A 24677-nucleotide genomic window follows, 5' to 3' on the forward strand; every position below is an offset into this window, starting at 1 on the left:
CGCCAGATGACGTTTGACATGTATCAAGGAAGTGATTTGATGTTAGATACCCAATTGAAAAAACCTTCACAGCCCGCGTCCGTCTCATGCAGATGATTGCTGAGCGCCCTTGATTACATACATTCTACAGACCGTATAGTTTTCCATAACCTGTCGCCGCCGCCCACCTCCGCAGTGGTCCCCTCCACCCCAAACATCTACTTTCTGCGCTTCTGACCGCCACCGCCAGCACCCTCATCCGGTGCCTGGCGCTTGCGGCCGTTCTTGCGCCAAAACTCCTTGCTCTCCTTCTTCTCCCTTGCCTCCTTCTTCTCCTCGGACTCGGCCACCTTCTTCCGGTACTCGGCACGCTTCTCCTCCTTCTTGGCGGCACGCTTGGCCACCTTGTCGTTCCGGATCGTCGACAGCTGCTGCAATAGATTGCGGGCCGTCTTCTCCTCCTTGGATAACACGACGGCACGCTTCTGCATGTACGTGTCCTTCTTCTGCTTGCGCGCCTGCACGATCTGCGACTTGAAGGGCAGCTCCGCGGCGAGCGCGCGGGGCACGCGCAGCGGGTTGAAGTGGCGCGTCTCGCGCTCGATCTTGCGGTACTGGCTGTTCTTTTGCAGCGGCGTCTCGATACCCTCGGCCCGGCGCACCTCGCCCGTCAGCCGCATCGCCTGCCACCCGACGAGGTTCGTCACGGGGTTGTAGAAGCGGTGCGGCTTGATCGGATACCACGCGCGCAGGAACACGATGTCGCTGTACAGAATCTTGTCCTCGAATGTGGCGCGGAAATGGCCCTCGGGCTTGGACAGCGCGCGCTTGATCTGACCGCGCACGCCCGACACCGTCTTGATAGACGCGCCCTCGAACTTTGCAATCTCGAGCGACGTATTGAACATGCCCTTGATGAAGGCCGTGTTCTTGTGGATCTTGTCCGCCGTACCCGTGAGCTTGAGCTTCTTGACGATCTCGGTCGACTCGTCGACGCTGAGGACTGTGCCTGTCGCCGCTATCCGGAAGCCGGGGTTCGCCGATGAGAAGGATTGGAAGCACACAAAACCCGTGTTGGGTGCGATGAGCGGACCGTAGATGGTACCGAAGCAGTGCATGTGCTCCGGCGTGTACTTGAGCATGCGGTTCCTCGTTCTCGAGTCCGAGATGCTGTATATGGGGAGCGTCTGGAACCGCCGCCAGCCGAGCGAAAAGATCAACGGGTCGTTGGTCTTAAGGATTTTCTTGTGCCAGCGATGCTTCTTGATACGCACCTGCACAAAGCCGAAGCGGTCTTCGGTGGGCGACAGACCGCCGAGGATGATGGGATTGCGCGGGTTGAACTTGGTGACGAATTCGGCCGGGACGCCCTCGAGCACAATCTTGGCGTACTTGCCGGCCCGGTAGCCCTCGACCGCGGCCCTTTGCCTCTCGTCGAGTGTCTCAAACTCGGCCTTGTTGATGTCGAGCTGCTTCTGGATGACGGCCTTTTGTGCCTCGTACCAGTCGTCTTCACCGAACTCCTGGTCGCCGCCCTCTCGCCGAGCGTTGGCCTTGTCATTCATGAAGCCCTCCCTGTCCTCCTCCTCGAAGCGCAGCTTGAGCTCTTCTTTCCGCTTCGCGTTCTTTTCACGCTCCTGCTCAAAAATCTCTTCTTCGGTGGGTTCATGCTCGACGGAATCTTCGCCTCCATGTTGCTCACCGGTCTCGAGATCCTCGAAGACACCGTCGCCTTGGTCATCTTCGTCCTCGTCGTCAATACCGTCAAACTCGTCTTCGTCCTCGCCATCTTCGCCATCATCGTCACGCTGTCCCGCGGTAGTGAAGCGCTTTCTCAGAGCTTCGACATTTGCTGCTTGTGACCACTTCGCTGCCAGATCTTCGTAGTCGTACTGGGGTATCGATCTGTCCTCCACCTTGTCCTCCTTGTCCTGCTTGGACTTCTGGAAAAAGTCGTCCTCTTCATCCGCTTCGATGTCTTCCTCGTCCTGGTCCTCGCCCCGCCATTTCTGCAGCGCCTCTTCCGCCGTCAGAGAGTCGTCGTATATGAACCTGGCCAGGTCTGGTGTATGGTAGGAGCGCCGCTTGCCGTGGAGCTTTTTGGCGCGTTCTGCCATGTTTTCCTTCCACTTCATAGCTGCAGCCTCCTCGTCCGAGTCGAAGTCTTCGTTGTCCGTGTCCACATCGTTTTCGTCATCGTCTTCCACCCCTGATAACGAGCCGAGGTCGGAGTCACTATCGGCGAAAGCAATGTCCTCTTCGTCGGCGTCCTTTTCGGCGGCCTTCCGGAACATTTTACCCAGCTTGCCCTCGTTGAACTCCTCCTCAACGTCGGATTCACCCTCATCTTCGCCGCTGATAAAGCCCTCATCATCGACCTCGACCTCGGAGTCATCGTCGCGGTCAGCAAAACGTGCTTGTCTGTGGGTCTTTCTGCCGGTGTCATCGTCTTCGGCGATTTGTTTAACTTGTTCGCCTCCTTTGAAGAGCTGAACACCCTCTTCAGTCTGACCCAAGAGCTTTCGCTCGCCCTGGAGTCCGACGATGAGTTCCTCACCCTCGCCCATTTCTCCCTCCTCGCCGTCCTTGTCGAAAGTGAAACCCTTTTCTCTCGTGATCCAGATGGCGTCGCCGTCAATCTTGAGACCGCTGCGGTCAGACATAGGTGCGTGTAGCTTCTTTTCCTTTTCATCCAGGCGCCGCCGCGTCGTCTTTCCGGTAACCTTGGCGATGGCTTGCTCCATGGCCGGGGTCGGGCAAGGGTCCGGGAGGACTTCTAGATTTGCTACGGTAAAGTCACCGAGTCCTGGGACATGGATTCTCTGACCCTGCGAAGCGAAGTTGGTGCCGCGCAAGTATCCCGACAAGACGACGGAACGGTCGCACTTGGAATCCTCCTCAATCTTTGTTGGGTGGGTGATGTCTCTGTAGCTGTCGATGATGGCATAGGGATGCGAATTACGCCAGATCAGGGGTCGGGGGTTCTTCATGACGGACAGGAAGCGAGAAAGGTTGTGGACCTCACGGTCAGGGTAGCGGCCATTCATGACTCCAGAAAGGAAGAAAAGATGCGCGCCCTGGTATAACTCGCTCCATAGCCTTCTCTTGAGCCGTTTCTTCGCATCCTTCAAGGCCTGGGGTTTCCGGAACAGATCGAGATGCGTGAGGATACCAAAAACGTTGCCAGGCATACCGGTGGCGGCAAGTACGTTGAGAAACTCCATTGTCTCCATCTCGAAGCCGTAATTTCCATCAATCATTAGCAGAACAATGTCTGCGATCTTGGCCATGTCGACCATCGCCTCGAGCTCATTGGGACACTCGACAAAGGTCAATCGCTGTTTCTTGGAGGTGACAACGGTGATGGGGCCTTGAGGGTCGGATAGAGTCTCTTTCGCGTATCGTCTGATCAACGACTTAAGCAGGGTCGTTTTGCCGACACCGGGAGGTCCGACGATGGTGACCAGCCTCGGAGGCGGCTCGTCGGGGAGTCGGTCGACTTGGGGAACATGGAAGCGTCTCTCTTTGATCTGGCCGAACGCATATGTCAGTCATAAAAACCGAGAAGATTAGAAACAGAATTCGTACGTCTGAAGATCTCGCAGCGGACCTTGCAAGCTTTCCGGGGTTGGAGAAGGCAAAGGCCTTGGGGTTTTTCTCTGGGCGACCGTTAGCATCGCGGGTTGACAGACAGACTAAGGACAGAAGCAATGTACCTCCAGTGTGCTGCTTATTCTTTTTATCCTTCGCCTTCCGATGAGGCTTGTGCACCTGGTCCTCCATGGCGGTGTTACGGTGCCCGAATGCGTTTGGAAGTCCTAAAACACGACAATAGACGGGCTTGCGTGGTGTTGTTTTTTTCTGTCTCTGTCTCTGTCTCTCTGGTTCGCGACTCGGCGGGCGGCGATCGAATTGCAATCCGAAAATTTGTTGCGGGTCATTTCTTATCTAATCTAATCGTCGATAAGAGGTTCGTCTCCACCACACCCTGTACACCAAAGGTGTCACAGAGGTACCCCTCCCTCCATGGTGCCCCTCGGTGCCCCTCACACGACAGATTATCGTCGGACGACAACGAAATGAGCTGATGGATGGAAGGAGCACACTGTTCAACATTGGTTTTCTTGATTCGTCCTTAAAGGTTTTAAAAAGCAGTGTTACCTTGAGACCTGCGGTCTATTTGTCGACCAAGAGACTTACTTTACTGACTTGATCGAATGAATGAAGCATAAACATCATGGAGGACCCTTGAAAACGGTCGTCCTTCATGAAGACAACATGAAGAAACCAATCCTTATGGCGCAAAATATGCCGAAAAGCAGTCAAAGTCAGCAGTGACGGCATGACTGATGACGAGCCCAGTCCAACAGCATGGTGGAAAGCGGGCGAGGCTCATCGATTGGCTTCTGCGGCGAGTCACAAGACATGTACAGGCTCCGCAATCATTGTGTGCGAGACGGGGGGCATGCGTGAAGAAACAAGATGCACGAAACTCCAGATCTGGTTGGCAAGGCTCTTGCCTCAGCTGGGGGCGTTGGGGAGGGCGCGATGGATGCTAGAGATGCGCTCATGCGCCAAAAGACAGAATCTGACAAAGCTGCCGAGTGGGCGGAAGGACACGATAGGGAGAGGTGGAAGCGCAGCCATCTTACGCGCAATCATTGGGATGACGTACTTCGGCTTGTGGGACAGCTTTCATACTACTGCTGCAAAGGTAGGTAGGTAGGCATGAGATTACAGACGAATACCATACGTACCGTACCACACATTGCATGGACCTTCTCGTACCCAGCTGGCCCTTTTCGCGTCACTCGTAGTTCCCGGCAAGTCGCGAAGTGTTCCCACCCCCATCCCGCCTGCCTGTCTGCCACTGGTCTTGTCTGCCTTGCGTGAGTGTTTGCCTCTACATACCGGGCACATGAGACCAGCCGGGTCAAGTATAAAGAGAGTCTGCCGGCCATCTTCTCCGCTACTTCTGCCCACCCTCCTACTACTACAACGACCTCACTCTTCCGCAACCACAACCAACTACAACTTCCAACACTCTGCCCAAACCAGCAACCACACAGCCACAATGCCTACCTATATTGCAAGTGCTGTCCCGTTCATCTGGAAGCTTTTTCCAAGTGGAAGTGGCCACTCAGCTAACGCCAATTCTCTAGGTCACCTGCAAGGAGGATGCCTCCGCTGAGCAAGTCCAGGCGTAAGTCGGCTTCTCCAGCCGTCAAACTTGACAGACAGCGACGACACAAATCATCAAGACTGATACGATCGCAGCGCTAAGAAGCATGCCACCGACCAGGGCGGAAAGATTGGCCATGAGTACAGCCTGATCAAGGGCTTCTCGTAAGTACACGCTCTCCCCGGACTGTGCCATCATACCAGCTGACACACTCTCAGTGTCGAGTTCCCCGAGGACCAGATCTCGACTCTCGAGAACCACGAGCACGTCAAGCACGTCGAGAAGGACCAGGAGGTAAAGACGCAATAGAAGATCACAGCATGTGCTTGCGAGCAAAGTGGCTGGGGACCTGTACTTGATCCGCTGCGTGCCTAGGTTCCTTAGACTTATAAGATTCCTAATGATATGATGCTTCGATCCTACGCCAGTGCACTGTGTGCATGCAACAACCATCTTGACATGCACGGGAGAAGAATGGCCTCAACCTGCTGCCAACGTCCTTACCATTAGCGATGCAAGCCGCCTTCCGCTTGGGGTCGGCCCCCGCCGCCTATGTCTCACGACGACTCGGCGCGGGGCTACAGGGGTTGTAGAGCACCTCAGCCACCGTGGGCCGCGGATAACCCCTCCTTCGTTCTCCCCAAGAGCACGGAGCACCACCCGCGCTAAAGATCCGAGTCAAGCGAACCCCAAAGCGTATGATCTCATCCTCACTTCGTTTACACCTGAGAAACATCCCAACAGATCCCCCCTTGCTGTGACAACCTCCATTCACAGCACCTACAATGCCGCCATGATACTAATCGCAAGACCATTGAGGCCTCTGTGGACCAAGCGAATACTCATTCAAGCCAACACTCCCTCACCTTCACGCCTGCTTTCATCCACTAGACATGCCCGCCGTCAAGGCCATGGCGGCTCGTCCCAACACCTATCGCGTGTCGACGACCACGAGATCGTTCAGCTAGCCAGCAAGACACAACACCCCCTAAGCCTTGCTGACCTGGTCAAGTAAGAGGTTCGGGGCCCTCAAACATAACCATGTCTCTAACATTGCCAGGCACGGCCGCCCTCCTCTAAGCGAAAAGTCTCTCCTCTCCTCGGCCAACTTTACCCTTTCTTTGCTCCCCATCCGCCTCGCCCACCGCATCCAGGCCCTCCGTAACCTCCCTTACATTGTTGTCTCCAATCCAAACATCAGCCGCATCTATAACAACTATGTCCACTCCCTGTCGACCCTTCTCCCCTGGTGGACCAAGGGCGGCGACAGCGCCGTCCGCACCCTCGACGATGAGATCCGTTTCACCGAGGTTCTCGCCGAGCTGGTCGCTACCCACACCGACACCATACCTATCCTTGCCCGCGGTTTCCTCGAATGCCGCCGCTATATCTCCCCACAAGAGGTCACCCGCTTTCTCGACGAGCACCTGCGCGCTCGTATCGGCACACGCCTTGTCGCCGAGCAGCATATCGCTCTTCATTATAGCTCCCAGCCACACTTCGACCCGGGTGCAAGCCCGACGCCCTGCCCCGAGCACCCTAGCTACATCGGCGTCATCGACACGGCCCTGCGTCCCGCTCACATAATCGAGTCCTGTGCCGGCTTTGTCGCGGATATCTGCGAGTTGCGGTACGGCGTGCGACCGCAGCTGTACATTGATGGCGAGCCCGATACGACTTTTGCCTTCATACCGATGCACCTTGAGTATATCGTCACCGAACTTCTGAAGAACGCCTTCAGGGCGACCGTGGAACACAGAGACAACAAGGAACCCATCGTGGTCACGATCGCACCGGAGCCACCGAGGTCGAACCATACCCTGAAGATCGAGGTGCCCAAGGAAACTAGGGGTGAGTTTAGGAGCGACGCCATTAAACCCCTCGACGACAACGTACCGGGAGTGACAATCCGGATCCGAGACCGCGGAGGCGGCATCGCTCCCGAGGTGTTGCCCAACATCTGGTCCTATTCCTTCACCACGTTTTCCGAGGACGACTTTCCGGGGTCTGATAATGGCCTAAACATGATATCCAGTGCGAGTGCAGGGGGGAGCTCGATTGCGGGGCTTGGGTATGGTCTGCCACTCAGCCGCGCGTATGCTGAGTATTTTGGCGGTGGCATTGCCGTTCAGAGTTTGCATGGCTGGGGCACTGATGTCTACCTTCGACTTAACGGTGTTGGCAAAATACAAGAGCGTAGGACCACGTGATACGTGCTAGGCAGGTAATCCGTTTTAAAATCAAACAGAAACACGCACTTTGATCGTAAAATCCACAAGAGTTTTCATTCGTTATTCAGTGTCTCATGTGTATTAAGTGAACTACTACGAGATATATTATGAAGTGGAAACAGGTCCCACGGTCGATGTGCTGCCAGAAATGCATATGCCCCTCCCAATCAGCAAATGATGTAAATCAAACAGACGGCGAGAAAATATCAAATCCGACTAAAGATGCCCTAGTAAATTCGTCTCTTGGACCGATCGCAACGCCCCAGTGATTGTTCTTTTCGACTAGCCTCCTTTGCAAATCCTAATTGTACGATAGAAAGATGGCCTCTTATGTACGATTACCAAATGCATAGTTTCTTCTTCACATGTTCGCCAGCTCGTTGTCGATTTGACGGTCCATAAAAGTCCTCCTCTCGCCGACGAGCCCTGTCTGCAGTCTCTGCTCAACCAGAGCGCGCACCTGCTTCTTCGTCACCGTGTCGAGGTCGACCTCGCGCAGAACTCCCTGGATAGCCTCGATGATCATACCATCGTCGGGACCCTGCATATTCCCGCGTTGAAAGTCAAACGAGGACGTCGATTGGGCGGCACCGTGGGGCCGGTTCAGGCCGAGAGCCGACTGAGATCGGTTGGCACCAAAGGCAGGGGAGAGATTGGCCTGGCCCCTGAGATTGGTCACGCTCGGGCGGCTGCTGGGGAAGTCCTGGAAGGGAGTTTGGCCGCGGTTGATGTCGTGGGTGCCCAGGGACGCCATCGACTGCCTGTTGGCCATGGCCTGGTCGTGGTGGTACGGGCTGGTGGCACCGGATGCCCTTGCCATGTTGCCGAACGGCGCAGGGGACTGGGGCGGCATGTAGGCGTTGTTGTTGTTGCGGTTCATGCCGGTGAGAACGGAACCTTGGCGGACAGAAGAGTAAACAGAGCGGATCTCGTCCATCTCGTACTGGTCGTCGTAGCCCATATCGGTCTTCTCCATGTAACCGCCGCGGCGGCCAGGGAGGTTGTTGGCCATGGCATAATCGTCCCAGCGCTGCAGAGGAATGCTCCTGGGGTCGAAACCCTCGTCGTCGACAGCAACGAGCTGCTTGTTACCCTTCTCTCCGATGACGATACGCGTATTACCCCACGAAAAGTTGTCCTGGTTCCAGAAAGAGTAGATGGGAAGGGCAAACGAGTAGATGGGGAACGCAATGATGTAGATGATCATCCATCCAATGTGCTGCCACTGTCTCTTGAGGATGAAGATGAGGGCCTGGAGACCGTACACAGCCGCAAGCATGATGATAGAAATGATGGGAAATTGACCAGTACCACTGGCGGCAAGGTAGATCATGTAACCCAGATAGATAGTGGTAGCGGGGAGGATGATGGTTCCGAACAGGTCGACAAAGACGATGAAACGCATACTAAAGCAGCAGAAACCACACATCTCCTTAAGCTTCATCAGCTCAAACAAGTTGTGGATTGTCGAGTTGATCCAGCGACGACGCTGAGACAGCAAAACGCTCCAGGACTCGGGTGCTGCGGTTTGGCAGTAGGCGTCTGCGATGAACTTGTATTTCATGGACGGGAAATTCTTGGTCATCAGGGTGGTCAGGTAACGATCCTCGCCGAGAGAGAGCAGGTTCTTCTTGTGGAGGGTGTCGACGTCGCAAACAGAGTATTCACGGATGACGCTGTCGGCGATGATGAGCGGTTTGCCCTTGTCGACGGTTCGCAGGCGGTACATGGTAAAACTAAACAGGTTAGCGAGCTGGCGGCGTAGTGTTCATTGAGGCATGCCTACCATCCGGGCAAACAGGTAACGCTGCCGAAGAGAGACTCGAAAGCTTTGGCCAAGTTGTGAGAAATGAAGTACTCGTAAACCTGGATCATGGTCCACCAGGACTTGTCGTCGTTCTGCAGACCGGTCTCACCGCAGATACCGGCAATCTTGGCATCGTTGGCGCATGCAGAAACTAGTCTGTTGAGCGAATCTTCTCGAACACATGTGTCGGCGTCAACCATCATCAGATATTCGTACAGCTCGGGGTCCACGCCGATAATGTTGTTGATCTGGTGGAACATTTCTAGTTCGAGCGGGCTCATTGGAGATCGGTGGTGAACCCGGTTGAGGAAGCTCATCAGAAGAATCTGTGAGTCACGCTTGCCTCTGTTACCGGGTTTGGACTTGGTCTGTTCTGATTCCTTTCCGCACTTGACGACAACGAGGTAAGGGACGACGTTGCCCTCAAACTCGTACAGTCCAGAGTAGACCTTACCGTAGTTCAGCTGCTCGCTGCCTGTGCCGACGGACTTGAAGGGCAACGCCGGAGGGTCAACCTTGGGGTCGACGCCGAGGATGTCCAACACAATCTTAGGCGTAGGGCGGTCGTTGCCGGCACCGACAATGATGCCGTCGCAAATGACACAGATGAGCTTCCGCTTGTTGTCGTATTGCAGCGCAGTGAGTGAATCAAGTGCATTCCGCAACGAGTCTTCGCCTTCCGTGTACGCCGGCACCTGGCAGATAACGAACTTATCCTGAGGTGCAGGGCGACGTTTCGAGCCGAACTGCAAAGCGGCCAGGAACTTTGTGAGAATGACGGCACAGAGAATGATGGTCATTGCCAACATGATGTAGTTGTTGGTCTGACACCTAGCAGAGTAACGGAAGTCCGGAATGCCGACGTAGAATAGGTTTTTGATACAGTTCAAACTGTTTTGGACAGACGCGTTTTCGGTCGAGTTGCTGGCTGCGCTCTTGATGATGTCATTCCAGTTGTTGGTAACATCTTCGCCAGGGTTGTTCTCGATGGCGCTCACGATCTTCGAGTTGAGGAATGTGACCGAGTCGGTACGCCTAAAGACATCCAGTGTTTTGAAGTAGTTGGTCAGGTCGTACACGCCGCCTTCGTAAATCACCCACATATGACCATTGTCTTGGCCATCGGACTTGATATCGCCCTTGTCCCAGACGAGGTCTCCCTTGTAGAACTCCTTCATGCGGGGCAGCAGCTTCTTGCTGTACCAGTCAGTGGCACCCAGGGCACTGGTACGGTCGTCTGCCAACCAGCCGGACTTGTGAATACCGATCGTGAACTCTGGAGTGTTGTTGTATTGGAGCGTGGTAGTTGTGGCAATGCCGAGACCCGGGCAGACCAGAGGCAGGGGGGGCGGGAAGTAATCATCCATGTTCAGTCCAGCAAACTGGATCATGTTTTCCTTGGTCGTCTCAATGGCGGTGTCGGAGTGCTGCGTCTTCCAGAACTTGGACACGTCGTACACACCGCCGCGGAAGCTGACGTAGTAATCGGTCTCACCGGTGTGGTAGCCAACTTCCTCGGCGTCCCAAGCCTTGTCAAAGTTGGGACACAGGAGCCTGCCAAAAAAGATAATCCAGAAAACAATCGCGGCATTCATGAGAACGATGAACCAGACGAGAGTAAGTTTCTCACGCCAAGCCATGCGCACATCGGGCCGCTTCATGCGACCGATGAAGCTGAGCAGCGGGGACGGAATCCAAAAGGTCCAAAACCAGACGATGGCGACCCAGATGCGACGATCCTTGTCCATTGTCTTTTCCTCCACGTGCTTGCCGTCGGCGATCTCGGGGTCCATCTGGCCGACGAACTCGCCCTCATTGTTGTAGAAGACTTGGCCCTTGTAGGTGTCACCCTTAGTGCCGAGACCGTAGTCTCCAGTCTGAACATTGCGCATGCCCGATGGAGCGATAGACGGAGCGCGCATCGCCGCGTTCGGAGCGAGCGTGTGTTGCGAGAGGTTGCCTTGGCTGAAGTTGCGTTGGTGGGCGATGAGGTGGTCGCGACTGCCGTTGGGGGTCGTGTCCAGCATGGGCGTCGGGAAGTAGCCACTGCCGTTGGCTGAGTAGCCGGACTCGAGATTGTTAACGGCCAGGACATTGCCCATACCGGGGAGGTTGTTGTCCATTGGCTTCATGTCAAGCATGCTTTCGGCCTCCCACCAGGCGCTCTCACGCACCCAGACGCGTTCCTTGCCAACCACAACCTCTCCGTTGGTCCAGCCGCGCTCGAGAATCCATGTCTCGATGCCTTCACGACCATCCTTGCAACCAAGGACAAAATATCGTTGGACGAATTCATCAATGTCAAAGTCGGCGGTGAAATCAAGGTTCTTGTTGCGTCTGTTGGCCCATTCGGGCAGCCGCCACGAACGGAGCTGACGAGACACAGTGCCAGCAGACCAAGCTGAGTTGATGGATGGAAGAGCCGCCAAGCTAGCCGGCGAGTCGTCAGTAGGGTGGATGGAGAGATGGTACCACACGCGGCTAGAGCTCAGCAGAGATGAGATGTCAAGACGGCCAGCCAGTCCCAGGTTGATGCCTTGGCCAGCGGCCGGAAAGATCAGTTTTTTGAGGAAAGCATCTTCATCTGCGGAGTGGCCGATCTTCTCGAGAACCTCCTCCCGCTTTTCGAGCGCGTGCTGGCGGTCCTTGCCAGCAGCACCAGTCATGACACCGAGCTCGGGGCCAACTTCCTCAATGGCAGTCTGCATCTCCCGTATGACGGTGCTCCCGGCGGAGGAAACCTCAACGCCGTCAGCAATCATCTCCGAGTTAATGCCCAGGGTGTCGTCAAACACGCCCCGCATGGCCAGTGCCTTACCCAGGGTTGGGTCGGGCACGTCCAGGACAGTGATGCAAACGGTGTCGCCGTCGCCGTTCGAAGTAGGGGTGCGAGCACCTCCGCCAGCGACCGACTCCGTACCATCTCTAATGCGGGCCATCTGGGCAGAGATAGCGTCGTTGGCCTTGGAAATTACCCAATCTACCAAAGCCTCGTACAGACCGCCGACCAAAGTAGCCCGGTCCTCGGTCGTGCACTGGGTCGCAAGAGTCTCGGGGTCCATTCCGAGCAGGCCGCTGACGTCTTCGCAAATCTCATCGAAAACGTCCTCATCCAGGTTGTAGTCGAGCGTGTCGCCGAGCTTCAACAAGCCGGCAAGGGTAGAGATGAGGTTGCGGTGGGCAGATCCTTTGATGCCGATGTCCTTAAGGGCGGATCGGAAGTCGTCGGCTGCAGCGGCATCGTCGGCTGTAGGGAGGTAAGATGGCGGGTCGTACGTGCCAGACTTCGCAAGCAAAGCGTAGCTGGAGGCAGACTTGAGGCCGAGGAACTCTCTCTCGGCAGGGGTCGACGCCGATGTCAGGAGGTAGTAGAAGACGTCAAAGGCACGGTAGCCCGACTCAGCAGGGATATTCAAGAGACCTTTGGCGGTGTCGATGCCACCTTGAGACAAGGCAATGGCAGCTCCATTGAGGTTGCCGGCCAGGTTCAGGGTGAGGGTGACGCCAAGAGCAGACTGACGGGTGGCGGAGGGGTTGAAGGGTGTGGAACATCTCAGGAAGGGTTGGATGGCTTCCAACGACTTGTAAACAGATGACGGGATGGAGAGCGGAAGTGACGAGAGGAATGGCGTCAGGAGTGAAGGACTCGACGGGTGAAGAGAGCTGTGAAGTGGTGTTAGCAACCATCATCAACATGGCGGAGCCTGGTGTTCGTACCCAAGGACAATACATCCGTCTTCAGCACGACGACGGGCATGTTCCCATGCTCTCGCGCCGAGTGCGGGATCTATGGTGCCTCCGGATCTTCCATCGAGGCCGGTCTGGGATGCAGTCAGCCATGTGTTGACGACAAGGCTCGTGCCGGCGTCCAATTGAAAAGGCTGAGACGACAAGTATATGTTGTGTATGGCGTTGAGGAGGGTCGTAGTGGAGAACTGGGAGGGTTGCTGTCCAGCACGAGGACCTCCAAGGCCCTCGGAGGCCACCGAGTACATGGACATTCGACCGTTCGCCATGGTGATGGTGGTGATGCCCGGCGTGGATAACCACGTCGAGGGACGAGACGAAACGCTGTTCGAGGTCGTTTGCTTCGTCAAGCAAAAAGCCGGCGGCGATGTAAGCAAATGCCGAGGTCTTGAAAGCGAATGAATACTCGTCGATGCGGGATGAAGCGAGTGACTCGATGAGGGTGCGATTAAGGTCCGGGTAGGAAATGTAGGCAGAAAGGCGTTATGCCAAAGATTTGTCGCTGAGCAACGCGGAAGGGTGTGCGAGTGAGGCTGCAGCTGGTTTCTCTCCCTTTCTTTACGGTTTTCCCCTTTGCAAGAGGCAAAGCACGGGATTACTGGGCACACACAAAAAAAGACCAAGAGGAAAGGAGGAGAAATAAGAAATTAGCGATCAGGAACTAGACCACCAAAGCGAGTGAGGCGGGTGTATAGTAAAGAGGTGACAGAGCTGAAGGTTCTCTCGAACACTCGTCGAGTTCGAGGTGAGGATGGAAGAAAGTGGTAAAGGGAAAGCAACAGCGGTGGCGGCGGAGGGGAAGGATCTCTCTCTCTGTGTCTCCCACCCATTTTCTCACTCGGGCATCCGCTAAACGAGCAAAGTAGCTTAGGCACAGGCGCAGACGACGGCTAAGGCGAGGAGAGGCATGGTAAGGTTAGGGCGCTGGAGCGTGGGTCTCGTAAGGATGGATGATGGGAGACATGCCCTTCGCCGACTCCTTATTGCTCATTGCTCAACGGGTTGGCTTCCCGGTACCACTCTCACGAACACAGTAAGAGAATATACTTGGCCTTAGTACCTGTCATCGGGGAAGGGGGGCGAGCCGAGAGACCACCTACTCTACCATTGCCGCGGTGCTGTTGTAGCTGGGTGAGCATGTAGTCCTTTTTTCCGCCTTCCCGTTACCTCCCTTTCTTTTTTTCTCTCATCTTCGCTTCCTTTGGCTACCTTGGCCCCTGGTTGGAGGCGGGCGAGATGGACCATAGGTGCATAGTCTCAGTCCAGAGGCCCCGGTTCAATCTTGCGACGAAGAAAGGGGGACCCTGGCGGTTTTGCCGCCAAGTTCGAGTCCCTAAACTCAAGGAGCATGTACCTTGCACTAGAATAGCAACACCGCTAGGATAGTCGGTTCGCACTGTGCAAGGGGCGAATCTTACCCTATCCCCAGCCCTTCACAAGTCTTCCTCAGACAGCATTAGCCTCTGAAGGTTGATAGTCCAGCATCCTTTGCTCTACCTATTCTTATGATGCCGGCTTATCTTCCCATGGCGCTGTCGCATGACAGGTTGACTCGATGTGTCCATTTGAGCATGGCATGGCTGCGAGTGCACCATACAACTCAGGCTAAACCAGGATTTCACACTTTACAGCACAGAGTATGGAACATAAAAGTTTAGGAGAAACGATGTGGAGTCATGTTCCAACCCAACCCAGTGAGACCCAGCTGGGGTGGTAAGCAGCCAGTGGCCCCCAAGAGCCATCTCCACGAGTCCACAGTTGTCAGTCCGCACATTTGTTGTGGTGGGCGTAGTGGCGACACTGAATTCCCGGCTAGACTGGGAAGACTGTAGATCCGGCCGCGGGCGGTCCTTTTCTTGGAACAAATACGAGCCCCGGGCACAGTGGTGGAGGGGGGCGAAAGAGTCGCCCCACCCATCCGATCAAACGGCTGGAAGCACATGAGAGGTACGGAGTAGAGCACGACTTACGGCTGCTGCAGTGGTGAAGTAGCTACACGGCTGCTACTCATTGCTGAGAGCGACAGGTTGTGCGATGAGGTGAATCAAGCCTGCCGTGACCCGGCAAAGCAGCAATTGAATCGATCTGGGCTTCATGGTGATGCTGTTCACTGGGCACTGGCTAAATGTCTCGTCCCCCAGAGCCTTTTTTGACTCGGCGGCCCAAATGGCTGATAGGACTCGGCATTGTCCGTGTGCGTGCTCGCAGCCAGCCTATTTCACTTGAACGGCAATCTATGTCGATCGCATGTCGGGCCATGGACAACAAGTCTGCATGCTACCGCTCTACACACAAGCACCAACACGTTGCATAGCCATTCGAGGCACAACATCGCAAACGGATGATCATGACTGCAATCCGAGGTGGATAAGTGGCTGGTGCAGCAGACCTGCAGCAAGTCGTAAGGCCTCATGGACTCATGAAGGCTGGGACCGTATGCGGTCAGGTGTTGTTCGTATTGACCGGGGGCCCTTTGTTGTTATTGTTGCTGTTGCTGTGTTTTCTTTTTTTTGGTTAATAGATTGGATGGCTGGCTGCCAATTGCAATTGCCGTTGACTAGGCCGTCTGATGCGGAGCCGCGACGACCACGCCGCCGCCAGGCCTGCGACCCTGAGTCTCCGGTTTCTGCTGGATGCTGACAGCACAATTATAGCCACGGAGACGATTGGTTGGAGGGTCGGAATGGGCTTGGCTGGATGGAGAGCGTGGTTGGTAAGTAGGAGGGGAGCTGACATGAGCTGGCGAGAGGAGGCTGTGCAGCGTGTTAGTTGATGATTTTGATTTTTCGCTCATTCGAAAGTCAAGTTTTTTCCTTCGTTCCCGCCGAACGGGGTGCACGCTTTAGCTTGATTTATGGGGCTTTGGGGCCCATGGAGGCTTCGTTGTCGAGCTCGATTCGATGCCTCCTATGATGTATGGGCTCTGGAGCTTTAGCCGTCGTATTAGTACAAACGGGAAGTCCACCCTGCATCGTAAAGCGTAAAGCTCCATCATCATGTGCGGCATTGATCACTGAGCAGGGCTGTCCAAGTCTTTTTTAGGACATTTTAGCGGCCGAGGGGAAACTGGCCCGGCTGTGTCCAGATCCAATCAATTGACCCCACACCACCCCTATTATCCAATTTTCTTCAACTGTACGGATGTACGTACCTTTATTTTCCTTCGACTTCCCTCGCTCAGGATGCGGAGTACCTGCCCCCAGCCCGCGATTGAAAAGCACGTCGGCCTTCGCACACGCCGCATTACGGGGGATACCGCAGCACTGTGCACAGGGGTTACACGGTTCTCCGCATTCCTCGCACTGTTCTTCAAATACTTACCATCCACCACGCCTTTCGTCTCTAGTTGTGACGACGATAATTCAAGGCAATCAGTCCGTCCGTTCCCCTTCTCCACGCCTGCCGCGCGCAAGCATTAGGGATGTCTGCGGCTTGGACCGTCTGCCATCCAAACACCAAGGACGAACCGTACAGCACAATCCCCGCCATCTGGCCTCATCAGTCGCGCATCATGCCCACGGCCCAAAAACCTAAAACCAGCATCGAACACCTACAGGCAGATGAGGCTATGCCCAAAGACTCCGGGACAAACGCAGCGAACCCTGCCCAAGTCGCACCCGCACCGAGTGCCTATCTCGAACACAGCATCTCCCATCCTCCATGTCCCAGAAAAGGGATGTGACATAATTACACCCAGCATTCCTCAACGCACCGGTTCACCGAGGTTACCTGACCATCATTGGTTTCCGCATTTCCCCTGAGATGCGCCAGACCGATCCTTCACCCACAATCATCAATCATCGTGCTTGACGCAACGTCGAGTCCTCTCCCTTGACCTCGAGCCATGACTGCGAACATGGGATCCGAGTACAGCGATCTTCAGGTACCGCGTCCTAGAACGGCTTCGGTCTTCTCGGCGTTTTCACTTCTATGTGCTCATTTGCCCTTGTATTGCTTCTTTGACGGCATAACCCAACGCTTCCACTGACTGACATGGACGCTTGGCACACCCAAAACCCGCCGTCTGCTTGCTGCATCTATCGGGACGAGAGTCTGGAGGCGCGCTGGAAACCGCCCATCAGCGCCACGTCCTAATCTCCGGTCGTTGATTCGGCGCCCTCGAGGACCTGGACAGCGGGGGCAAACGGCGGCCGTGGGTACCGTGTCAACCTGTGGTGCGAGAGATCGGCGACCATCCAGCACCGCTTGTACCATTGTGCTGTGCGTTGCTGCCGATACTCGGCGGTTTTCCTAGGTAGCCAGAGGGGCACAATGTTGGGACGCCACCTCCCCCCGAAACCGTCCGCCAACAGCCGCAAGCAAGGTTTAGGTTAGTGATTGTTGAACAGACCATCATCGGAGCGCACCACCTCGAACGATTGTTTCGTCAAACAGGCACGGAACCAACATAAGAAAACCGAGAATGTCGTGCGTTCTTCATGCTGGACATGCCACAGCCAGGGCTATAAAGCATTCTCAGGAAGGCCATCGGCACCACTCCTGGATCCGATGTCACTTGATGCTGTCATAGCTAAGTCGCCAAGTCGCGTCTAAAGGGCTCAGGGGAGCATGTGGAGACCATGTTCGGTTATTTGATCAATCTCATCTTTACACTGGAATGGTGATCAGGGCGCTTTCCCGAGCCCTTAAAAACGTTCTTTCCTACAATGAGCGGCTAGTACATTGTGTTGTTAGGGGGCAGTGGGCGATTAATACAGTTAGGGGGGTTGCAAGTTGCTAATAACGCACTGAAAAGTTCTGCTGGGTTGTTCGGACGGCACGGTCATCATTGCAAACTTGATTGATATCGACAGGCTTGAGAACTCCGCAGAAAACCGTGAAGACCAGAGGGGCAAATACTGAGATTGAGGATGTCGGAGGGAAATTTTGGAACACGACAGGGGACACAGTGTGATGTGACTAGCCCATGTGAAGCGAGATCAGGAAGGGGAGAAAAATCGAGAAGGAATTCAAGCATGGATGTGTCATTTCGACTTCCTCGACGCGCGAAGCCGGGGCCCGAGGCCTGGACTTGGGCAGTAGGTTGATAGTGTACGCATACCTAGGGACCAAGGTAGGTAGGTGTTGATTGTTGATAGTCACCATTGCAAGACAGCGCGAGGGAAAGCAATCCACCCGCCCACCCTGCTGCAGAGAGCCGACAACCCGTCGGAGACTCCAGGCGTCCAGCAGTCTGCAGAAGAAGGGGGGCAGGCAGTCAGTCAGGTCGAGAGGCATTAGTCCACAGTGTGTGAAATGTGAATGGAGCTGGTGGCACAGAGTTCGTATAGGTATGGACGAGTAATAGTGCGTCTTGTGCTCGTTTGGCCCGCCGGACTAAAAACGCTGCGAGCTGCGCCTGAAGAAAACAATTCCCCTTTCCTGCCCGGTTACCACTCCCTTCGCTCATTGCCGTTACCCACCATTGCACCAACCCCCGTCACACCCTCTCCGTCTCCCTTACCACAGAGCCGAAGAGTGAGAGAAAGAGGAGCAAAGTGTGAGAAGCCGGAACTGACTTGACCTTCGAGAGCAATCACTTCGTTCATTTCATGCCTCGAGCTTTTCCTCGTCTTCAGCCTCGCCGTTCCTATCGCTATCCCACATACTATTCATACTATTCTCACCTCCCTTTCCTCGCTTTCCCTCTACACGCTCTTTTTCTTGTATAGCAATTTGTACATCTTCTTTCGTTTGGGGTTTCGACAACGTCTCCCTGCTTGCCTCCCCAACGATACGACGACTAATTCGAGTTCTGGACTTTCGCGCTTCCGGACAGAGTACTTCTCCCCGGCCAATCTTGACCACTTCATCTTCGACTCAAGCCTTCTCGCTCGACTCGTAGCCCCGCCATTGATCAAATACCCAAGGCGTATCTGGAGCTTATCATCCGAGAGTCGGCGGCGTCGTGCCCAACAAACATGGCGATGAACCTGCCACCCATCGGTGGGAACAGCGGGGGCGCCCATACTCAACCTTCCCTACCCTCGTTGCCTGCACATTCACAATCGGACACGCAGTTGACGGCACACTTGGCCAGTCGTTTCCATGTGTCGCTGCCAACCGCCCGCCTTTCGTCTCACGCCCTTATATCTCTCAACACATATACATCGTCCGCCAAGGGACCTGATGGCGGCAAGGAGGGGAGCGCCATGGGCGGCGCTGAAGATATCGCGGACCGGGCCTGGATCAGATTGGGACACAGATCTGAAAACCAGGCCGTCGTTTTTTTGTACGTAACCCCCCCGGGACTCGAGTCGACGTCGGATGCGCAAGGGCTAACAGCTTGAATAGGGGCGAATCCGGCTCAGGAAAGTCAACAATCCGATCCCACCTCTTGACCGCGTTCCTCGGCAAGTCGTCCACTCCTCTCTCCACCAAGGTTTCTTTGGCTGCCTACGTCTTCGACACCTTGACCACGACAAAGACCGCTACTACTCCCACAGCCTCCAAGGCAGGACTGTTTTATGAGCTGCAATATGACACGGCCACTACCACCAACCCCGTTCTCATTGGTGCCAAGCTCCTCGACCACAGACTCGAGCGGAGCCGTATCACGGATATCCCGACGGGAGAACGCAACTTCCACATTTTGTACTACTTGATGGCCGGCACCAGCGCGGCGGAAAAGTCCCATCTTGGCTTCGAGACGCCGGCGGGTGTTGCGCAGAAGAGATGGAAATACCTGGGTCATCCCACCCAACTCAAGGTCGGCATCAACGATGCCGAGGGCTTTCAGGTCTTCAAGAACGCCCTCAAGAAGCTGGAGTTCCCCCGTAGCGAGATTGCCGAGATCTGCCAGGTTCTTGCCAGCATCCTACACATCGGCCAGCTCGAGTTCGAGACCACGTCCGATACCCAAGCCACCGGCGACGACAGCGGCGGTTTCTCTCATGAGGGCGGCCAGACCGTGACGGCTGTGAAAAACAAGGACGTTCTCGGCATCGTTGCTGCTTTCCTGGGTGTCGGCACCCAGGACCTGCAGACCACTTTGTCTTACAAGACCAAGATGATCCACAAGGAGAGAGTCACCGTCATGCTGGACCCCAACGGCGCCCGCTCGCATGCCAACGAGCTCGCCCGCACACTCTACTCACTCTTGGTTGCTTACATCGTGGAGTCCATCAACCAGAGACTATGCGCCCCGGAAGAGAGCGTGGCCAATACCATCTCCATCATCGACTTCCCCGGATTCGCTCAGCAGGCCGCCACCCACTCGGCGCTCGACCAGCTGCTCAACAACGCCGCCTGCGAGGCTCTGTACAATCTGACTCTGCAGAACTTTTTCGACCGCAAAGCAGACATGTTGGAGAATGAAGAGGTCAGCGTCGCGGCCACAAGCTACTTTGACAACTCGGACGCTGTCCGTGGTCTCCTCAAGCCCGGAAATGGCCTGCTCAGCATCCTGGACGATCAGACCAGGAGAAACCGCAGCGACCTGCAGTTCCTCGAGAGTCTCCGCAAGCGGTTCGAGGGGAAGAACCCGGCCATCACCCCCGGCTCGGCCAACACCAGGCTCCCGGGAAGCAACTTCTACACCGAGAACACTGCAGCCTTGTTCACTGTCAAGCACTTTGCTGGTGAGGTCGACTACCCCGTCAAGGATATCATCGAGGAGAACGGCGAGGTCATCTCTGGTGACCTGCTCAACATGATCAACTCCACCAAGAGTGAGTTCGTAGCCAGGCTCTTTGGTCAGGAAGCCCTGAGGACTGTCACGCACCCGAAGGAGCGGTCGACTGTCATGCAGGCTACCATCAGCTCCAAGCCTACGAGGGCGCCCAGTGTGATGTCTCGCAAGACCACCAGGACCGCCCGCAATCAGCGCAGGATCCAGCAGTATCAGCAGCAGCAGGACGAGGCCGCTCAGGACGAGCTCGACCGGCTCAGTGAGGGCAATTCGCAGTCCGGCAGCGGCTCCAAGCTGCAGGCGTCCGAGCAGGGCGCGTCCGGCCAGTTCCTCGCGTCCCTGGACAACGTCACTAAGTCCGTCGCCGACCCGAGCACCAACTCATACTTTGTCTTTTGCTTGAAGCCCAACGACAGACGTATCGCCAACCAGTTCGACAGCAAGTGCGTCCGCACCCAGGTGCAGACCTTTGGCATTGCTGAGATCAGCCAGCGCCTACGTTCGGCCGACTTTAGTCTTTTCCTGCCCTTTGGTGAGTTCCTTGGTCTCGCCGACTCGGACACCATCCTCGTCGGCACGGAGCGGGAGCGCGTCGAGCTCGTTGTCGAGGACAAACACTGGTCCAGTAATGAGGTCAGAATCGGCTCTACTGGTGTCTTCCTCAGTGAGCGTTGCTGGATGGAGATCGCCCAGCTGTCCGACAGTGCGTCTGCCACCGGACGCTACAACCTGCCGTCTGATGCCGGTGATGGCCTTACCCCTCAGGATACCCCGTTCGCCGCCTCCAAGGAGCGCCTGCTTTCTGCCGGCAACACTCCCCTTGTATACGGCGAGAAGGGCAAGAACGGCTACTTTGGCCCCGATGGGTCTGACGCTCGCTCAGAAGCCGGCGTGTCGGCGTTTGGCGGTGGCGACATGTTCAAGAACCTTGACACCAGAGAGCAGATGGCAGAGCGCGGAAACGAGAAGAGCCTGGAGGAGGTCGAGGAGTTCAAGGATAGTCCTAGCCGTAAGCGGTGGGTCTTCATGGTCTTCCTTATGACCTGGTTCGTTCCGGACATTCTCATCCGCAAGCTGGGCCGCATGCCTCGCAAGGATATCCGTGTGGCGTGGAGAGAGAAGCTGGCCATCAACATGCTGATCTGGCTGTTCTGTCTGTTCGCGGCCTTCTTCATTGTCGTCTTCCCCAAGGTTATCTGTCCCACCCAACACGTCTATAGTGCAGAGGAACTGAGTTCCAACGATGGCAAGGACTCTAACTCTGCCTACGTTTCAATTCGCGGTGTTGTCATCGACCTAGGCGCGTACGCTCCTCGACACTACCCGCCCTACGTTACGGTCAAGCAGCTGAAGAACTACGCTGGCAAAGACATCAGCTCTCTGTTCCCTATCCAGGTCAGCGCTCTTTGCCAAGGCAAGGACGGCTCCGTCGATCCCCATGTCACCCTAGACTATCGCAACACCAACCTCACGGGCTCTGCACAGCTTACGTCGATCGACCTGAACTTCAAGTACCACGACTTCCGCTACTTCACCAATGACAGCCGTCCGGACTGGTACTACGAGCAGATGACCATGCTTAAGAACTTGTACAAGAAGGGCAACGTCGGCTACTCGCCTCAGTACGTCAAGACGCTCGCCAACAAGCAGCAGAATATTGTCATGTTGAGTGGCCGCGTGTATGACATGACACAGTACTTGGCCGGCGGTAATAAGATGCAGGCCAAGGCTGGTGAGTCGGTTCCCGACGACCAGTCTCTGTCTCGGTTCATGGATGGCGCGGTGGAGTCGTTGTTCCAGGGCAAATCGGGTACCGATATCACGGAGCTATGGGACAATCTCTCAATGGATGCCGCCTTGAAGCAGCGCATGAAGACGTGTCTCGACAACCTCTTCTACGTCGGCGACATCGACACGCGTAACTCGGTTCGCTGCCAGTTTGCCGAGTACTTGGTTCTCGCCATATCTATCATTCTGTTTGTCATTCTAGGATTCAAGTTCCTGGCCGCGCTGCAATTCGGTGGCAAGAACATGCCCGAGAACCTCGACAAGTTCGTCATGTGTCAGATCCCCGCCTACACGGAAGACGAGGAGTCTCTCCGCCGTGCCATTGACTCCGCCGCCAGAATGCACTACGACGATAAGCGCAAGCTGCTCGTTGTCATCTGCGACGGCATGATTATCGGACAGGGCAACGACAAGCCGACCCCTCGCATCGTTCTTGACATTCTCGGTGTTTCCGATACCGTCGATCCCGAGCCCCTAAGCTTCGAATCGCTCGGTGAAGGTCAAAAGCAACACAACATGGGCAAGGTGTACTCCGGTCTCTACGAAGTACAAGGCCACATCGTACCCTTCCTGGTCGTTGTCAAGATCGGCAAGCCGTCCGAAGTGTCCCGTCCCGGCAACCGTGGCAAGCGTGACTCCCAAATGGTCATCATGCGCTTCCTCAACCGCGTTCACTACAACCTGGCTATGAGTCCTCTCGAGCTCGAAATCTACCACCAGATCCGCAACATCATCGGTGTCAACCCAACCTTTTACGAGTTCATGTTCCAGATTGATGCCGATACAGTCGTAGCCCCTGACTCCGCTACTCGTATGGTGGCTGCGTTCCTCAACGACACCCGCCTCATTGCAGTGTGCGGCGAGACGGCGTTGACCAACGCCAAGGCCTCGTTCATCACGATGATTCAGGTGTACGAGTACTGGATTTCCCACAACCTAACCAAGGCCTTTGAGAGTCTGTTTGGCAGCGTCACCTGTTTACCCGGTTGTTTCTCCATGTACCGCATCCGTGCTGCTGAGAGCGGAAAGCCTCTGTTTGTCAGTCGCGAAGTCGTCGAGGCCTATTCGACGATCCGTGTCGATACCCTGCACATGAAGAACCTGCTCCACTTGGGCGAGGATCGATATCTGACGACGCTGCTCCTCAAGTACCACAACAAGTACAAGACTAAGTACACCAACAGGGCGCACGCCTGGACAATCGCACCGGACTCTTGGGCCGTCTTCCTCTCGCAGAGACGCCGCTGGATCAACTCGACCGTTCACAACCTCATGGAGCTCATTCCCATGTCCCAGCTCTGCGGTTTCTGCTGCTTCTCTATGCGCTTCATCGTGTTTATCGACTTGCTGTCCACGATTGTCCAGCCTGTTGTTGTCGCTTACATCATCTACCTCATCGTCATGGTCGCACAGAACCCATCCGTTATGCCAGTCACGGCTTTTATTATGCTCGCTGCTATCTACGGCCTGCAGGCCATCATTTTCATCCTTCGACGCAAATGGGAAATGATTGGCTGGATGATTCTGTACATTCTGGCCATCCCTGTCTTCAGTTTCGCCCTGCCGCTGTACTCTTTCTGGCACATGGACGACTTCAACTGGGGTAACACGCGTGTCATTGCTGGTGAGGCAGGTAAGAAGATTGTCATTTCTGACGAGGGCAAGTTCGACCCCTCCGTCATCCCCAAGAAGAAGTGGGAGGAGTATCAGGCCGAGCTTTGGGACGCTCAGACCGTCAAGGAGGACGCTCGCTCCGAGGTTTCCGGTTACAGCTACGCGACCAAGGGCCATGCCCCGGTCTCTGAGTACGGCTACCACAGCCGTCCGGGCTCTGTCGCCGGCGGATACGCGCCCCCAAGGGCCCCCGGAATGGGCTACGACCAACGCAACACGTCACGCATGTCCCTCGCTGCCTCGGAGATGGGCGGCAACCGCAACAGCCAATTTGGCGGCTCTCAGTTCTTCTCCCCCGAGGACATGGTCGGCCTTCCCAGCGACGACGCGCTACTTGCCGAAATCCGCGAGATTTTGCGGACCGCCGACCTGATGACGGTGACGAAGAAGGGCATCAAGCAGGAGCTGGAACGTCGCTTCGGTGTTCCCCTCGATGCCAAGCGGCAGTACATCAACAGCGGTATGTTTCCCTTGTCTATGCGATTATGTTTCTTGACTGACTTTGTTTTCTTTGTTCTTTAGCAACGGAGGCACTCCTGTCTGGCCAATTGTAAAACCAGCGGTTGGTGGTTTATACCTAATTTAATGCATCATTTTATTCTCGATTGGGTTCAGCAAAAAGAGGGCATTTGTCCACGC

At 55.6% G+C, this 24677-nt stretch overlaps 5 protein-coding genes across 5 annotated transcripts; 3 read left to right on the forward strand and 2 right to left on the reverse strand.

Moving 5' to 3' along the window:
• Window positions 1-197: 197 nt before the first annotated feature.
• CH63R_07726 (AARP2CN domain-containing protein) lies at window positions 198-3762 on the reverse strand (the record flags this gene model as incomplete). The annotated part of the gene is made up of 3 exons (XM_018302701.1): window positions 198-3509; window positions 3568-3638; window positions 3696-3762. 3 exons carry the CDS (start codon window positions 3760-3762, stop codon window positions 198-200), a joined length of 3450 nt encoding a protein of 1149 aa, XP_018157479.1.
• Window positions 3763-5157: 1395 nt separating this feature from the next.
• Window positions 5158-5312, forward strand: CH63R_07727 (uncharacterized protein; the record flags this gene model as incomplete). The annotated part of the gene is made up of 2 exons (XM_046898189.1): window positions 5158-5182; window positions 5257-5312. 2 exons carry the CDS (start codon window positions 5158-5160, stop codon window positions 5310-5312), a joined length of 81 nt encoding a protein of 26 aa, XP_046754145.1.
• A 742-nt stretch (window positions 5313-6054) lies between these two features.
• CH63R_07728 (Mitochondrial pyruvate dehydrogenase kinase) lies at window positions 6055-7371 on the forward strand (the record flags this gene model as incomplete). Its single annotated transcript, XM_018302702.1, has 2 exons — window positions 6055-6119; window positions 6222-7371. 2 exons carry the CDS (start codon window positions 6055-6057, stop codon window positions 7369-7371), a joined length of 1215 nt encoding a protein of 404 aa, XP_018157480.1.
• Window positions 7372-7753: 382 nt separating this feature from the next.
• On the reverse strand, window positions 7754-13215 carry CH63R_07729 (chitin synthase; the record flags this gene model as incomplete). The annotated part of the gene is made up of 3 exons (XM_018302703.1): window positions 7754-9128; window positions 9179-12862; window positions 12917-13215. The coding sequence occupies 3 exons, from the start codon at window positions 13213-13215 to the stop codon at window positions 7754-7756; spliced, it is 5358 nt and encodes a 1785-aa protein (XP_018157481.1).
• Window positions 13216-18867: 5652 nt separating this feature from the next.
• CH63R_07730 (chitin synthase) lies at window positions 18868-24592 on the forward strand (the record flags this gene model as incomplete). Its single annotated transcript, XM_018302704.1, has 3 exons — window positions 18868-19178; window positions 19232-24498; window positions 24561-24592. 3 exons carry the CDS (start codon window positions 18868-18870, stop codon window positions 24590-24592), a joined length of 5610 nt encoding a protein of 1869 aa, XP_018157482.1.
• Window positions 24593-24677: the final 85 nt, after the last annotated feature.

This window comes from Colletotrichum higginsianum, chromosome 5, assembly GCF_001672515.1.
Source record: "Colletotrichum higginsianum IMI 349063 chromosome 5, whole genome shotgun sequence".
NCBI classification, from domain to species: domain Eukaryota; kingdom Fungi; phylum Ascomycota; class Sordariomycetes; order Glomerellales; family Glomerellaceae; genus Colletotrichum; species Colletotrichum higginsianum.